Source organism: Branchiostoma belcheri, unplaced genomic scaffold, assembly GCF_001625305.1.
Source record: "Branchiostoma belcheri isolate BF01 breed outbred unplaced genomic scaffold, Haploidv18h27 scaffold1, whole genome shotgun sequence".
Taxonomy (NCBI): Eukaryota; Metazoa; Chordata; class Leptocardii; order Amphioxiformes; family Branchiostomatidae; genus Branchiostoma; species Branchiostoma belcheri.
The window spans coordinates 4,363,642-4,380,079 of record NW_017802379.1 but is presented as its reverse complement, the minus strand read 5'-3'; the positions used below and the strand labels follow the sequence as shown (position 1 = coordinate 4,380,079).

Here is a 16,438-nt window from a genome sequence, read left to right as displayed (position 1 = left end):
TGCTAAAGACAGGACAAGTGCATTAGTGCGTTAGTAATATTTACATATATACAAGACATGATGGGGTGACTCAATGCAGCAGGGTCCTCGCCAGTTCAGATTTGAACTGGGCGAGAGACCCCGCCTCCACCGCACCAGGCTCAAGTTCGTTCCATTCCCTGATGGTACGGGGGAAGAACGAGAGCCTGTAGAAGTTGGTTCTGCTCGCGATGGCCTGCAATGTTTGAGTGTGATTGATGCGGCGGGAGCATCGAGCCACCGGGACAATCCTGCAAGCAGATGTTGGGAGGCAAAATCAATAGCCATGTTCAGTCACTGTAATGCATAAGCATAAAAAAATGACTCACCACATGTATCTATTGTGGGGTGCAGGTTTACTTAATAAGTATAACTGGAGGTTACTTATGCATGGCAATGTAGCTGTACATAATACATGATAAGTGCTGCAGCTCTTACCATACCATGATACTACTGAGTAATATTGCATTTCCTAATTACTGATAATAAAACAAGAAATTATCTGGGAAATGCATGCCTTTAAAATTTGAACTCTTGAAATTGTTTTGCAGAGTTTGCTACTTTTGTGTTAGTCACATATTATCCTGGACACAACATCACATCTGCAGATAGCCCCTTAGCAACCACATGTCAGTTTTTGTTTACACCCATGCTGCTCATGAATTGGACACCCAATCATAGCACATGTATGCGTAGGTTTCCTTTTCTTTCTTGATGACAACATGTAATCTGTTTTGTTGAAGTGTTAACATCAGCCATGCTGGCAGGAGTTGCACAACAAGTTGCAAGTTCTATTCAGGTCGATGACTCAAACCCAAAACCACTTGCGTAGCAGTGTCGGGGGTTTAACCCAATTAACCCTTCGACCAATGACGCCACGATCTTATAACCATGTGATCAAAATCAGAAACTCCTATTGGTCAGTAGCAGATGACCTGCCACGCCCCCATAGCTGTATCTATATTACTTCCTTGTGGGGTGTGTTAGGACGGGCTGAGCTGCTGAAACGCTGCAGGTTTGAGCAAGTTTTCTTACTCTCCTTGCCGTATTTCTGCGGTAGACGTTACAGTAGCATTGACATAAGGTAGTTAAGGTCCTTACTTGAGATAGGACGTGGATCTAACGTGCATTGTTTGGTGGCAAACCCTCCTGGATACGAAATGTACTCCAGACTTGCTCGACCATGATTATTCTGTATCTTGATGATCATGACTTCATGTACGTAAAAGAGGAACAGACTGGGTTAGATATTAGACTTTTGGACGTAGTACATTTCTCTCTAGCATGCTGAATGCGAATAGTTCCTGTTTCGTACCAGTCTGTTACACTGAATTCTGCTGATTTGTTATAAGTATAATAATCCTTCTTTATGACATGTGTTTCGTTGTGAAGTATGATGTTAGTTTTAAATACTAAGTAGCACAGGTTATTTCTTGACGGGAATTCTTTTTTTTTTTCACCAACAACTTTCAAAATCAAGCAACGTGCATAAAGTCAACAAATTGCATATTTTCAACGATCCACCTATTGTAGCTGTACAATTATTTTTCAGGTTATCTTGATCTTATCAGGATCAGGAAGTTATCTTGAACAAGTTGAATCCTGATGACGTCAAACGATGTGGCGTCAAATGTTTTTTGTGCCAGACAATTTGCTTGGAGAGATTTAAGGTGTTGCATGTGTTTATGCAATAGCTGCTACATTTTGTGAACCATTTAAAATCAACCAGAAAACTGTTGTGGAATTTTCAAGTGCTTCACTCCACAAGAAAGGAGATAATCAAACTTAAAAGGCAGGCATGATTTTAAGAATAAAGCATTTTTGGTCATAACATTTTATTGTAATGATTCTTAATTGCCAATGCAACTGGGGATGCAAAGCAACAAAAGTTGGGAAAAATGACAGTGTTGAGAAAATCATTGAAGGCCCCCAAGCTCAACAAAATTTGACAGTTGTGCGGGACTAAAGCTTAAACTGAAATGTCACAACCCAGCTTAGCTCATGATGTCAGTGGTTACTAATTCTGATAAGAGGCATTGACATGCTCCCTTATTCATATGCAAATCGGATTCCAGGGTATCATTTCTCTTAACCTTAATAACTTATAAACTAAAATATATCTATTGGTAAAGGGCAATGTTTTTGAAGCTCACTGATCAAACAACTGACAATACAGTTGTGATCTGTACTGTCATGCTTTTAAATCATTTAAAAACAGTAAATTTGCTTGTCATGTCCATTGGAGGATATAAAAGAGGATGAACAGCAGTTTTACGATTGCCAACCTATGTATTTATTAACCCTAAGTCAATTATCTGTAGATTTATATGTTTGGGATGTTAATGGGCTGTTTGGTACATATTTTCAAGGACAAGCCGTAATACATATAATGTTACACTCGTTATTAGTCTACAACTGTAAATACTGAATATTCCTAATGTTAGCATTCACACCAACCATTGGGAAGACATTCTATGCTGAAAAACATCCAACAACAGGTACAGGTAAAAAACTGAGCCATGTTTGCCCTATCTGTTCCACAAGACAAACAGGTGATATTTGTTATTTGCAAAGGCAAGCCCCGCCCACACACACCTTTGTGTAGAGTACGCTGGTCACAGGACCTGATTGTGTTAAAGACACAAAAGGACGGCTTTGTGCATGCCATTCCAGGCCTCCTTTAGTTGCAGCAACAGGGAAAAGATTAGGTTGGTCAAGCATCATTGGATAGATACAGGTCAGTTAGTACAAGGCTATCTTGGTGAGACAGAGGTATGTACTAGCCAGACATCCAGCCATGTTGGCCAGAAACGTTAAGACTAAATATGGCCAAACATTTGACATGACAATACCTGACAAATATAGACGTTTTATTGTGACTGTTTTTTACATTACACGATTTGATATGCTCACACCACACATACAAAATAAATCCCTCTACTTTTTTTTTTTACAGTATCATAGTCTCGACAAAAATCAGCAACGATGACGGACAGAAAGCAGGGTCGGTTCACGGGAGGGAACTCGGAGGAGTCCATCTTCCGTATCCCGCCGTTCTACTACATGCACGTGCTGGACCAGAACCTCAACGTCACCAGGACAGAGGTTGGGCCCAAAACCTACATCCGACAGGACAATGAGAAGTATGTGACTTTACTCTTTAGACCTCCACAGTACAATCAACATTAACCCTAGAGCCAGTGGCAAACATGCACACGCCCACTTATTGAAAGAGTCATCAGTACAATGAGCACTACACAAGATGTCATTCCTAACTACATATAGGTAAAGGACATGTAGGATCATGAATTGTGTACCCAGAGCTATAAGAAACATTACTGAAAGCTTCTTGGTATAACCTTCAAATTTTGGTACCCAAGGTTTTTTGAAGAGTTGCTTGAATTCGCATACTGAATAATTCATTGCGTAATAACATTACATTGTTCTGCAGTCGATGCCATCTTGCTAATAGAATTTGATGAATGACATTTTTGGGAACTGGTTTTTCTCAGACCTTGAGAAAACCTTGTTACTAAAGGACTACTATGAAGAACAATTGCTCACTGACAAAACCCTGTCATAATCATTATAAAGTTCCAATATACATGTACATGTGTTATGACATGTATATTTTAGGGTAGAGACTCCGATCTGCAATTCAACCAGTAGAGATCCCAAGTAAACATATATTTTGCATATCAGTCATTTACAACTGATACTTAATTATGCCTTGGAAAACCCAGTTACTAATTCATTAAGAAACTGGTAATATTGTCAGTAAAATAAAATTATGCTCACATGGCTTTGTTGTCTCCAGATTGCTTCCTTTTGAGGTGATCACTAATGTATGGCAGTTGTTTTTTTTTACTTTGCTACTGTGTAGTTGTGACTTTGGCATTGAAGTAAAATATGTTAATTGTCATCAGAGTTGTGCTGCCTCCAGAGAAGATGATCACGGTTCCGCCGCGTCACTACTGCGTGGTGGAGAACCCGGTGGTGCGCGGGGAGGACGGCGCGCCTGTGTACGACACCAGCGGACAGGTGAAGCTGGTCCACGCAGACCTGGAGATCCGGCTGGCACAGGACCCCTTCCCGCTGTACCCGGGGGAAACACTCAAACAGGTGGCTGACATGTTTCTGCAAAGGGATCATTAAAGAGGAGATATCATAACCTTTGTTTGTATTTACTTAGCTTTTACCAGTCAATTGCAATACAAAAAATTATCATTAAATTCTAAGGTTGCAGGATAGCATCAGTTCTTAGAATACACAATGTAGTAATACATGTACACATATATTTGAGTTGGGTTTTATCTAAATGATCTAGTACATGTAGTATACTGTTACAGCAATACCATAACTACTTTGGGTACATAGAAGTGTATGATCCACTATTAGATTACTGTTGAAAGGGTAAAGATTCAAAGTACATTAAGGGTGATAAAATCAATTGTGATATGATATACAATGTAGAATGTCCCTTTGTCCTCTTCCCAAAGGTTGTATTGCACAAAATGGTCATGTGTAATTAAGGTTACCAGACAGAGATTCTAGAATATCCTTACTTCGGACTGTCAAGATTCAATAACAACATTTCTTTGCTAATTAAATTTTGGAACCCTATAATAATATCAGATCAGCAGATCAGTTGCAGAGTTGATAAAGTTTTCATTTCTGAATTATACTAAGGTTTACACTTTGATTCAAAAAAATATTGTACAATTGTGATGCAGATACAAGTGCATGTATTACCTTCTTGCTGCATAACCAAGTAGTCATGCCAATTCGGTGCCAAACGGCTACCTCAGCAAGATACAGGTTAAAAGATACATTGTTCTAAAACTGCCATCCCCCTTCCAGAATGTCACACCCCTGAAGGTGGTCTCTGCAGACACGGCCCTGAGGCTGCGGGCAGTGCTGGACTTTGAGGACCAGACTGGACAGAAGAGAGTGGCCGGAGATGAGTGGCTGTTTGAAGGGCCTGGTGAGATACTCTGGATTCTAGTGACATAGAGCTAGTAGTGTCATTGCTCAATACACTCTCAAGAGTACTCACAAATTCCAGAAGCATATTTTTGTTTTTATAAATTGTTCACAGGCACACTCCCAAAGCTGAATATCACCAATTCCTGCATAAAAATTCAAAGATTGAAAACGCGTTGTTTTAAGATCTCTAACACTTAATTTCTACAGATGCCACTATGTCTTACACTGCTTTTCTTGCCCCTGAACAGGCACCTACATTCCAAGGAAGGAGGTTGTAGTTGATGAGACTGTCCGTGCGACCGTTATCCTGCCAAACCAGGCCATCAAACTGAGGGCGCGCAAGGAGACAGAAGATCGGGATGGCAACCACAGGGTCACAGGTGAATCTCAAGATTCAAGACATTTTTGCACAAAATGTTAAATTTTTTTTATTTTAAATGAAGCATGAAGACTACTACTGTGGGTATTATGATCTGAGTTTTTCACAAAATATAAGCCACAATCTAAAGTATGATGAGTCTCTGTCAACACATAGCTGTACAAAATATGTACGAGTCACAAGTTTAACATGTTGCAGTAATACTAGTAGTTTTTCTATGAAAGCCTACTGATAACAGTGTGTAATTTGAAAATTAATGTACAATTGTTTTGTCCCTTCAGGCGAGGAATGGGTAGTGAAGAAGGTTGGAGCATATCTGCCCGGTGCGTATGAGGAGGTTGTGGATGTGGTGAACGCCTATGTCCTGACAGAAAAGGTGTGTAGGAAACACTCCTTTCAACCATTTTCCTAGCAAACACTATCCTTCAAACTTTCCCCTTTGCACCCATTTCCTGACCTATCTCCGTCAAAGTATGTTTTTGTTGCTTTGACATCTTTCACTATACCAGAATTTGATTAATAACACCGCTGACCATGTGTTTGTCTGTGTAATTGTTACAGAAAGCCCTGCACATGAGAGCACTGAGGACCTTCAAGGACTTCAAGAACCAGACGAGGAAGAGTGGTGAGGAGTGGCTCATCACCATGGAGGACACAGAGACGCACATTCCTGATGTTTATGAAGAGGTACAAGACCCTGAACACACCGTTTTCACTGTAGTTATAGTGCATGCTTGACAACAGAGGCTGTACAAATATCAACACAATCATTGAGCCTAACAAACCTGCCTAAAGGCTAGTTTTGAAGGGAAAAAGCTGAGAAAGTAATTAGTAGGTAAATAGTTATTTAGATATTTGGCATGTACACTAGAATTCTAACCTTCATACAATATGAAAATCAAGCTAATAGATCTTTAAACTTCAGTTTCCATGTTAATGTTGCAGGTTGTTGGGGTGATCAACATCACCACCCTGAGTAACCGTGAATACGCCGTGATTGTAGACCCTGTAGGAGAGGATGGGAAACCCCAGCTGGGCCAGCGGAAGCTCGTCAAGGTCAGTACTGACAGTTTTATATCTTTTCAGATAGTCAAAGAATTGCTCATGATGTTGGCAACTCTTAACTAGCTATGAGCCTGTGAGCCTGTGTATGTCTGTGGAAAAGTTAGCAACAATGAAACAATACCAACTATCCTTCTATAACCAACATGATTTTTGGTGACCAATTCAGGTGCATAATGAACTACTGTTCAGGGTTTGTCAACTCAAGGAAAAGCAAGGAATTACGTATTGAGCCCCGCTTTTCATCAAGGATGTAATAAAGGTGTTTGGGTTTGTTTCAGGGAGAGAAGTCTTTCTTCCTGCAGCCAGGAGAGACACTTGAAGACGGGATCCAGCCCATGTACATCTTGGAGGAGGATGAAGGACTCATCCTTAAGGCTAATGAAGCCTTTAAGGACAAGGACGCTGTAAGAACACCAATTGTTTATTTTTGCATTAAAGAAATATGTCAGAAACAATATTTTCCCATCTGATCACCAATTCATGTTTGACTGAACTTTAGTCAGGATTTCACCTCAGTAAAAGGTTTCCTGTGAGGTATTTCATAGCGAGTCTGTTTTGCTTAGAATGATGAAGAAGAAGCTGAAGAAGTGTCGTCTGAACCTGGTGCCCAGAAAACACTGGTGACTACAGCAGCTGAACCTCTCTAGCTTTGCTTGAGTTTGCGGTGTGAGGGCATGGAAAAATAAAACTCATGGTTCTTGGCAATTGCAACTAATTTTGTTTGATTGTATAGTGTTCTTTTGTATGTCAAGTTTAGCATGAACTGCAAGGTAATTTTGAGGGTTTTGATTGCCTGGTGTTTTTTTTTTACAGCTGCCAGGTGAACTTTGAATAGCAATTCTTTAGTGAATTCTTTGGATTTGCTTAGAACAACAGTGTCAAGTGATGATTCAAGGATATAAAAGCTGTTAAGATATGCCCCCTGTAGATTGCTGTGGATTCTATGTTTTCTGTGGATTCTATATTTGCTGTGAATTAACTAACTCTTATGAGTGCACATTCAACCATGCCAGTCACTGCTTTTGATTATTGTGCCACTATCTATCGCCCTCAACTTCTATGCTTCTACCGCACTATAATCTCTACCACTTTGACATGCTGTCATCTCTAAATAACATTTAATGTAACATGGAATTTTCTGTGCAGCAGAAGGACGGAGGAGTTGAGCGGAAGCCTGGTGACCGCTGGATGATCCGCGGCCCGAAGGAGTACGTCCCTCCCGTGGAGGTTACCGTGGTGATGAAGAGGAAGGCCATCCCATTGGACGAGAATGAGGGCATCTACATCCGGAATATCAAAACTGGCAAGGTGAACAATTTGGTTTTTACATTTGGTTAGTTGTTTAAAAGAGCTACCCTGCTGTCCATGGTACTGAAAGGCCTTCAAATGCTGCAAACCTTTTTCACATTGTTGTAAATCATGATATTTTGAGGTTTTCAAGGTCTCTTGTAGTAGTAATAATCTGAATATAGAATACAGCAAAAGAAGTTCCCATTCATGACTGTTTTGCATGTCTGAAGCATAAAGTTTGACCTTAACCTGTTATCTTCGACCTTGCAGGTTCGTGCGGTCTGTGGACAGACCTACATGTTGGACCAGGATGAGGAGAGTTGGGAGAAACAGCTGCCGCCAGCGGTGGAGTCTCTCCTCACACAGAACTTGGTAGGTACATCCATAAACTGGAAAACTCAAACTCGAGGAAAATGGTGCATAAAGAAAAGGCATTGACAACCAAAATATCAGGAACCCAAACATGACTGTTCTTCAAAAGGCTTGTGCAGTTTCATATGTACATGTGTGAAGATGATGGTCATTCTTAAAACCAGGTAACATGCTGAGCACAAGTGGGGACACAAAGGAATGAATCAAAACCTTGATACACCAAATCAGCTAAATATTCTAATTCTACCTTTAATCCAAGATCTTTGATCAAAGTTTAAATTTTCTTTCCAACATGAGTAAAATACACTCATCAAAAGTTCTAGTAATGCTCAGTGAATGGATTTTACTCGCATTGGAAAGAAGGTTTATACTGCTGTCATTGATTATATCACCCTCCAACACAGGTGAGCTAATTCATTCTAATGCCAGTCAAATTTATTCCTTTGTTACCCCACTATATAGGTGATAGACACAGGCAGGCCTGCATTTGGGAGTATGATGAACATATGCCCCGATGAACAGGACATTCTACCACAGGTTCAAGTTCAAAATCAGCAGAGGCCTCAGCCTCGGTTCCGACCTGCCGAACTTGGCATGGCTTGCCAGGCCTACACTAATTTGGGGGATCTTGTAAGTCTTAGGAATTGCTGTGACCATCATTCACAGCTTGTATGTGTTTAAGTTAGGCATATTTGCTCAATTTGTGCATTTGCATGAAAAGTCACATTCTACTTGTTGTTGCTGCATGCATGCTATATTAGCTTCAAGCTAGTAGCAGCCATATAGCTGAAATAAAGCTGCACATGCTTGCATCACACTTTATAACACGTCCACAACAGTTTGTGAAATTACATTTGTACCAGTATGATGGACTTGGGGATATGCCAGATCTAGACGTAGACTTAGGCATTCTGTAATCAAAGAATAAAACTCAAAAGGTTCCTTACACTGTTACAGAGCTATACTCTGAAATCTATTCCTGAACTGTTCTGAATTTTGTCCGTTAAGGATCCACTCGCGGACCGAAGTGACCGTGGGCCCCGTCCCCGCTCGGACCAGCCGCGGGACAAAACCAAGGTCGTGACCTTCCGCGTGCCTCACAACGCTGCTGTCCAGATCTACGACTACAAGGAGAAGAAAGCCAGGTGTGTATGATGGTTACGTGATTTTATTTTCGAAAAGTGTGGAATTAAGAAGCAAGACCAAATAAACAAGTCTCAACACAAGTGGATATTGGTACAAACTTACAAGTAAAGACATGTAAGCATTATATCTAATATGTCAAAATGGCAAATATGAATTTCTGATTCAGTCAAGCAGAATTTTCCTTTTGCAGTTGGAACAGTTCACAGATGTTTGATATTCCTTGATTCCTTAAGTTGAATTGCTAAATCTCTAGGTTACAAACAATGACCTATATTAACCGTACATTTCAGGGTTGTGTTTGGGCCTGAACTGGTGCTGCTGGGACCTGATGAACAGTTCACCCAGCTCAGTCTGTCCGGCGGGAAGCCCAAGCGACCCAACGTCATCAAGTCCCTGTGCCTGCTCCTCGGGCCCGACTTCTGCACCGATATCATCACCATAGAAACGGCCGACCATGCCCGTCTGCAGCTGCAGATGAGCTACAACTGGTAGGTGGTTCATGTCCTGTCTCTCCTGTCTGTAGAATGGAACTTTCCAACTCACACCCAACCCTGTTGTTTGATAGGAGCAGTTTGGGCCTTCTCTACCATCAACAGTAATATTTTGTTTGGATTTACAAAAGTTATGTTTGCTTGACATTTCTGTATCATTACCTATCATTTTTTCCTTCATTCATCTTTGTGACCACCAGGCACTTTGATGTCAAGGACAAGGAGAAGGATGGCAAGAAGATTTTCAGTGTTCCCGACTTTGTTGGCGACGCCTGCAAGGCTGTGGCCTCCCGTGTCCGTGGGGCTGTTGCCGGTGTTCAGTTTGATGATTTCCACAAGGTGAGATGCACTGTAGATTTGTATGGTTGCATACATTTGACTTTGCAGTAGGCAGGTATTAATTAGCAGTGTTTTAAGTTTAGACACATGGTAAAGCAGGTCCTAGCCTTCAGGGGCATGTTATTCACTCTTCTGATCTTCCCATTGCAATTTTCATCACAATCTTGATTGTAATCTCAATAAATTATTTTGTCATTCCAGAACTCTGCTCGTATCATCAGGGCATCGGTATTTGGTCTGGATGAGAACAACAAGGTTCGCGATGTGTGAGTACCCTCCCTTACCTTTTCCACATTTCAACAGTTATGAGGTTATTTTGGATAGTTGTTGTATAAAGATGTGTTGCAGTTTCAGGTTCCCCTTAAATATCCTGGTGATAATCACTAACCATTTCCCTCTGTTTGTTACAGTTTCCAGTTCCCCCAGAACAACCTGGTGATTACCAGTGTAGATATCCAGTCCGTGGAGCCGGTGGACCAGCGCACGCGAGACTCGCTGCAGAAGTCCGTCACCCTCGCCATCGAGATCACCACCAACTCCCAGGAGGCTGCGGCCAGGCACGAGGCCGAGCGCGTGGAACAGGAAGCCAAAGGTCGGCTGGAGCGTCAGAAGATCCAGGATGAGGCGGAAGCAGAGAATTCACGCCGAGACCTGCTGGAACTGCAGGCCAAGAGGTTTGGACTATTCTCTCTTTTGATTGAGTGTTGATTATTGAAATTACAGTTATTACTGTAGAGTTAGAAATCTCCTTACACAACAAGAGACAGGAGACTTTTTCTCCAATTGGAATGAAATATTGCACTTTTTACTATCATTTATGATACAATTTATGGTCATCAAAGAATCCACTAAGTGCAAACTTGCATTCATATAACATCTACAGTAAGTGCTACTAACTCGTAAGATTTTATTTCGTCTTTCCACGAATGCCTGACTGTTAACTTCACTGAATTTGATTATGGTTCCTTCCTTCTTCAGTGCTGCAGTGGAAAGTACAGGCCAGGCCAAAGCAGAGGCCCAGTCTCGCGCCGAGGCTGCCAGGATCGAAGGAGAGGCGGCGGTGGAGCAGGCCAAGCTCAAGGCACAGGCCTCCAAGATTGAAGCTGTAGGTTCCCTTCTATATCTATATATCGTACTGGGCAAGGCCCCAAACTTGTTGTATTAGGCTTCATAAACTTGATTTTCTGTATGACATCTCATGCCGGAATGAAAAATTATTTTTCAATGGTCATTTAGAATTTGCTCATTTTCAGAAGACTATAGATTTTTAAATGCCTGTGTCCAAAAATAAATATCAGCCATGGGAATATACTTAACTTGACCTCATCTTAATTCTACAGGAATCTGAGCTTGAGCGCCTGACCACAGCACGTGAGGCTGAGCTAAAGTACTTGCGGGAGCAGAATGACATGGAAGTGGCCAAGCTAAGGGAAATGGCCGACATCGAGACACAGAAGTTCAAGAACCAGGTGGATGCCATTGGTGCTCAGACTATCCAGTCTATCGCCCTGGCTGGGCCCGAGCTACAGGTCAGGGTTTTTCTTATATTTCTCTATGTGTTGTCCTGTTTTGTTTCACAAAAACCACCTGATGCCTTTAACACATGCTATGATTATTTACAATGTCACTAATGATGTTATCTCCCCATCCACAGGTCAAACTACTGAAGGGTCTGGGTCTGACCTCTACCCTGATCACAGATGGCTCTTCTCCCATCAACCTCTTCAACACTGCCGGGGGTCTGATCGGGGCCATGGGTGGGGCAGCCAGTGGCCCACCTGCACGTGTGCGCCGCGACTCTGGTTCCTCAGAAGACTAGGAAGCTCAATTCAACCATCTTCGAATAGTCCATCTTTTATAAGACCTGTAGTGCTCCTTGGAGAGTAATGACAACTGCATAGAATGGACCAAGGGAGACCTTTTCCCTGTAAGCTCCTTGAATGGAAGTAGATTCTACTTTCACAAAGAATTACTATAAATTGTTCTATTTCAAGTGTTAAAAACAGAAAGGGACCTTCCTTGCCAGTATAGCTGCAATCCCTGCTAATGGGGTAGGGGAGAGAATATAACTGTAGATTTAAAGTGCTACTTACACTACTTGTAATCAACATATACAATGCAAATGCTGGGCAAATGAGTTACCAAAGAAGATGGGGTAAAGGGTGTATTTTTTTTAAGATACTGTGATCTTGTTTCTATGGTGGAAAGTGGTGGGACAAAAAGATATGAAAAACAAAAGATATGCACCATTCTGGCTTATATTGTGTTGTTGATATTCTATCATGATTTGGTGGTTGTGGTTGTATAGAATTAGCAACTGAAGATTGTAGGTTTGATGCAAAAACAAATTGACTTTGGCTTGGTACTGTTGTAACGTTTTCCTGTACATGATGAAAACTCCACAAATGAAGAAGTAGATTCTATATTGCAAACCTTGAGATTACAATTATAGGACATGTATAGAGATGTATTGAACACTGCTGTACTGCTACAGATATAGTTTCAGAAGCTACATTGTCTTGCTTCTTTGTGCAATATTGCTCCGCAGTGTTACCTTTTGCACTGTAGTGACACCATTTTGTACTTTTTGTGGGTCTGATTTTCTTCACTTTTGCCAGTCATCTAAGATCCTTTTCGTGCGGGTTCATCATTTGATTACAATTCTGTTTTTGTATATTGTGAAAATAAAAACTTCACAGAAGTTAAGCAACTTTATGAAATGAATTTTATGATATATGTTCTCAGAAGTTGTTGATCACATGTTCATCGTGACGTCATAATAATACTCTATAAATTCTGCCATGAGAAATGATCACAGTCAGTGGCAATAACATTGTCCAACCACGGCCTGAACATTTCACCAGCTCTCGTCCTCGTCCAGTGAGTCTTCTGAGAGCCTTGGGAGTTCGGTAGGCCCTTTCGGTCTCAGCAAGTCCGGTCTCAGCAAGTCCGGTCTCAGCGAGTCCGGAGTGACAGCTCCTACTAGCGGTCCTGTGCCGGGGTCTAGTGAGATGGAGCCTCGTGGTGAAGAGAACGGGCCAGCCACAAGGCCCTTCCCGCCAAAAGCATGGTCACTTGCTGATCTGCATGGGGAATAAAAATTGTACCGGTAGTTTGTTTCCATTTTAGAGAAGAAAAACTAAAATGAAGCCAAGAATTGTCAGAATTGCTTATTATAAAAAGCGTAGGAAACAACAAGAAAGGAGTTCTTTTTCGCACCCTTCTTCTTGTTCTTCGGCGATTGCGGCCACCCCTGGAGCGATGGAAGACCGTCTGCGAGACCGTCTTCGGGCCCTGTTCATCCTCTGTAGCTCTTCTTGGGGAGAGATAGTGAAATCGTCGTCGTCTTCCACGGTGATCGTTGGGCCGTATGAAATTGTTTCCGCCCGTTTTAGCAGGTGGATAGAAGAGGCTTTTTTTGAGATCGTACATCCCATTTTGATCACGTGTCAGCAAGATGCTTGTTGACAAGTCTGCCCATGTTAAATCTTCAAGAGAGGCGCCCTTTTTCTTCGGGGGCGTTGCGCTCTGACCAAGGCTACACTGTCAAGCGAATAGCTCCGCTGTTTCGTCATATTTCTTTGTGACGTTGATGTATGTTTGGTAGAAATCGAAAATAAATTTCAAGCTGAAAGTCTTCGTGATCTCAGATGGTTGAAGATTCAACCACATTGGAGATATGTCTGAATGGTTGTGCTTGGCAAAACCCATTACAGCAAAAATTATAGTGACTGTCATAGTGTTATTTTACAGAATAAGGACTTGTTTACTACAACATAACGTAACGTTATATTTAGATGTGGCGTTCTACGATAACATGCAGGGCAGTTGCTCTTGGGGTCAGTTGAGGACACGAGGGTCATCTGCGGTCAATGGAGGGTCACCGCATTTAGTGGTCATCTTATCTTATGACGTTACCATTTTCACTTCTATGACGTTTGGACTTTCTCAGTGAGAACAGAAGTAAGTGTGCCATTTTATGCTCCACACAAAAGTTGGGTAGATCATTTCCAGCTCCATGATCGACAAAGTTGTCTGGGTAAGAACTGAATTTGTCTTCCTCGCTAGTCCGTTGCACATGTATTAGTTATTGTTAGGACTACAGTTACATTAGAGCTTAGATATGATCACTGACTCGATTGGTTTTATCTTGAAACTAACTTTACATCTGGCTCGCACTGTTGAAATGCCAGTGGGACTGGTATACGATAAAACGTGAGATTCAAGTTCAACTGATACCGATTTGACCTAGCTATTAGTGGTGACATGACTACAATCTAGGTGCAAACCGTACAATGTGTACAATATTGTCATTTAGATTAGGCCCATCTGTATTGACAAATTGAAATGGATTTTCGACGGTGGTATTTCTGTAGCAATGGCCCCTGATGCAAGGACATCGCATTTACTAGTATATCTGAAGTGCTTGATATGAAGTAACGAAGGACATGTATTGTACATTCATTGATTTTATCTACTAGAAAGAATGTAATCCTGCCCTAACCATTAGGGGTCTCTTTATGTTCAATGGCACGCTAGAACACTGATGCCATTGTGGACGGAGACCAGTCATGACAGTGCCCCACCTGGGCAAGAAATGGGAGGCTAGTGAAGGATGGAATCAAGTTTGATTCCTACACATTACTGCCTCCTCTGTGACGATGTCTGCCAAACGCTGCTTCGTGAATTGGTGAGTAAACTGCCCGGTAATGACATATGTGAGGCTCCAATTGGAAGTTATGTTTTGTTGCATACAATGACGGTTGAATATGAAGGTACGGAAATTCATTCCCCATACACCAATAAGTCACTTCAACTGGTTCATAGACACATGCGCTAACTAAATACTAGTAACTGACTTTGGCCCCCGAAAACACAAGACTGGGATGTGCGTAGATGACTGACATTTACTGGTCTTCAAGACGTCCATGTGCCGACAAGATGCCGACAAAAGAAAGGTGTTTAACACTCAATCAGTTCGTTTTCAGGTTTCCTTTTTAACTCTTCCTACTACATCATATTCACATACACTGATTCATTGATGTCTAATAATTGCACGGGGCACAACGTGTACAATGGCTCGAGACAAATGTTCCCACCGCGTACCGAAAAATGTAAAAAGTTGTATCCTTCTCAGCTCAGCTGACCAATATTGAAGATAGACAGTGGCATTATAGTACCGTTTAAAAAAGCATTCTGATATTTGCTGACGGATCTTTACATAGTCTAAACCATAAATCGCATCAGTTTTGGATTCTGTGTACCATGGGCAAGAAAATAAGATAGGTGCACACAAACTAACAGTTCCTATCCAGTTCTGTCATACTGGAACGGTACAGTTTTGTCTGGTTCCCTCCCTAGACCTGTTCTGATGATCTAGATGTAGGAATGTCCGGTGTGATGCTATGATCTGATGATCTGCTCCAGTCGGAGACGTCCGCCCCCTCCGTGACGTCAGGGATGTTAATGTTCGCCCTCTCCGATGAGCCGCCGCCGAAGACCCAGCTACCGGCGTCTCTGTGAGACAATGTCGGTATGCTTGGTTATACTCTGCTTAGTCTGGTGCGATGCTAACGTGCATTTTGATATGAGGTTAGTTCTTGATGTGTTTAACAAGGTATCTCTGGCTTAGCCCCTCCAAGGATCTCTAACCCTTACCTTGCAAATCGGTTCTCAGAACACTAACGCTAGGATGGGGTTCGAACCCGCAACACTATGGCTCAAAAGTGGGGCAACAAAGCACAAGACTGCTGTGAATTTAGAGGACGCTTTTAAACACAACAGCCCTAGCTACAGCTAGTTCTATAGCATTAGCCAACAGAGAGGAAGGGACCTGGGAGCCTTTGTCAGGCTCCCACTAATTACGATGTACAGGCTGAAAAGTTAGAAGATCCAGACGGGTTCATGGGCTTTTTTATGCAAGCCAAGGCCCTTGGTGTCGCTGAGGATGGGTGTAGAACTAGGAACACTAACTAAATGCAAATGCCACACATATAGGCCACATGCATGGAACAGCCTGAACGTGAAAAACCTACTCTTCATCAGGATCGTCCCGAATCGTGTCCAGCCCCGGCACGGCCGACGCTCTCCTGGCCGTCCGTCTGGGTACCTTGCGCCGAACTTCTTCCGGCGTACTTTTCGGGGATTGATTCTTTCCTTGCTTCTCTTCTTTCTTTTTACTCTTTGACGGGAAGGAACCCATGTTTTAGATCCTATTAGAGCACTAGCGTGTTTTCATTTTGTTTTCATTGTCACTGTCAGAAACGTTTTCCTCCGTCACAGAATGACTCATACAACGTCATAAAAGGCCGGTTCAATACGTTTTTGTAGGAATGGACAGTTGTCATTACTG

General features: G+C 41.9%; 3 protein-coding genes across 6 annotated transcripts; 1 reads left to right on the top strand and 2 right to left on the bottom strand.

Annotated features, from left to right (window-relative positions):
• Nucleotides 1–948: 948 nt before the first annotated feature.
• On the top strand, nucleotides 949–12,252 carry LOC109466363 (major vault protein-like). Of its 4 annotated transcripts, none has more exons than XM_019764094.1 (20): nucleotides 949–1,033; nucleotides 2,975–3,161; nucleotides 3,945–4,140; nucleotides 4,879–5,002; nucleotides 5,253–5,384; nucleotides 5,665–5,759; nucleotides 5,945–6,070; nucleotides 6,329–6,439; nucleotides 6,727–6,852; nucleotides 7,595–7,756; nucleotides 8,009–8,110; nucleotides 8,573–8,740; nucleotides 9,119–9,255; nucleotides 9,547–9,744; nucleotides 9,948–10,086; nucleotides 10,288–10,352; nucleotides 10,497–10,760; nucleotides 11,065–11,191; nucleotides 11,427–11,615; nucleotides 11,741–12,252. In XM_019764094.1, exons 2-20 carry the CDS (start codon nucleotides 3,004–3,006, stop codon nucleotides 11,903–11,905), a joined length of 2,784 nt encoding a protein of 927 aa, XP_019619653.1. In that variant the 5' UTR covers nucleotides 949–1,033; nucleotides 2,975–3,003; the 3' UTR covers nucleotides 11,906–12,252. The 4 variants fall into 4 exon arrangements, with proteins under 4 accessions (XP_019619653.1, XP_019619659.1, XP_019619637.1 ...); XM_019764078.1 differs by lacking the exon at nucleotides 949–1,033 and adding an exon at nucleotides 2,642–2,755 and having other exon boundaries at nucleotides 11,741–12,201; XM_019764086.1 differs by lacking the exon at nucleotides 949–1,033 and adding an exon at nucleotides 2,683–2,790 and having other exon boundaries at nucleotides 11,741–12,201.
• On the bottom strand, nucleotides 12,251–13,617 carry LOC109466394. The gene is made up of 2 exons (XM_019764111.1): nucleotides 13,306–13,617; nucleotides 12,251–13,169 (listed from the first exon to the last, which is right to left on the bottom strand). The coding sequence occupies exons 1-2, from the start codon at nucleotides 13,521–13,523 to the stop codon at nucleotides 12,944–12,946; spliced, it is 444 nt and encodes a 147-aa protein (XP_019619670.1). The 5' UTR covers nucleotides 13,524–13,617; the 3' UTR covers nucleotides 12,251–12,943.
• Nucleotides 13,618–14,973: 1,356 nt separating this feature from the next.
• Nucleotides 14,974–16,392, bottom strand: LOC109467578. The gene is made up of 2 exons (XM_019765600.1): nucleotides 16,122–16,392; nucleotides 14,974–15,603 (listed from the first exon to the last, which is right to left on the bottom strand). The coding sequence occupies exons 1-2, from the start codon at nucleotides 16,286–16,288 to the stop codon at nucleotides 15,444–15,446; spliced, it is 327 nt and encodes a 108-aa protein (XP_019621159.1). The 5' UTR covers nucleotides 16,289–16,392; the 3' UTR covers nucleotides 14,974–15,443.
• Nucleotides 16,393–16,438: the final 46 nt, after the last annotated feature.

Excerpts from the sequence above, each read along its gene's own strand:
- LOC109466363 (XM_019764094.1), top strand. The coding sequence starts at position 3,004 with ATGACGGACAGAAAGCAGGGTCGGTTCACGGGAGGGAACTCGGAGGAG. Across the intron at positions 5,760-5,944 it reads CCTATGTCCTGACAGAAAAG|AAAGCCCTGCACATGAGAGC; the intron begins GTGTGTAGGAAA and ends TAATTGTTACAG. Across the intron at positions 7,757-8,008 it reads GGAATATCAAAACTGGCAAG|GTTCGTGCGGTCTGTGGACA; the intron begins GTGAACAATTTG and ends TCGACCTTGCAG.
- LOC109466394 (XM_019764111.1), bottom strand. The coding sequence starts at position 13,523 with ATGGGATGTACGATCTCAAAAAAAGCCTCTTCTATCCACCTGCTAAAA. Across the intron at positions 13,170-13,305 it reads GCCGAAGAACAAGAAGAAGG|ATCAGCAAGTGACCATGCTT; the intron begins GTGCGAAAAAGA and ends TTCCCCATGCAG.
- LOC109467578 (XM_019765600.1), bottom strand. The coding sequence starts at position 16,288 with ATGGGTTCCTTCCCGTCAAAGAGTAAAAAGAAAGAAGAGAAGCAAGGA. Across the intron at positions 15,604-16,121 it reads CGGGACGATCCTGATGAAGA|AGACGCCGGTAGCTGGGTCT; the intron begins GTAGGTTTTTCA and ends ATTGTCTCACAG.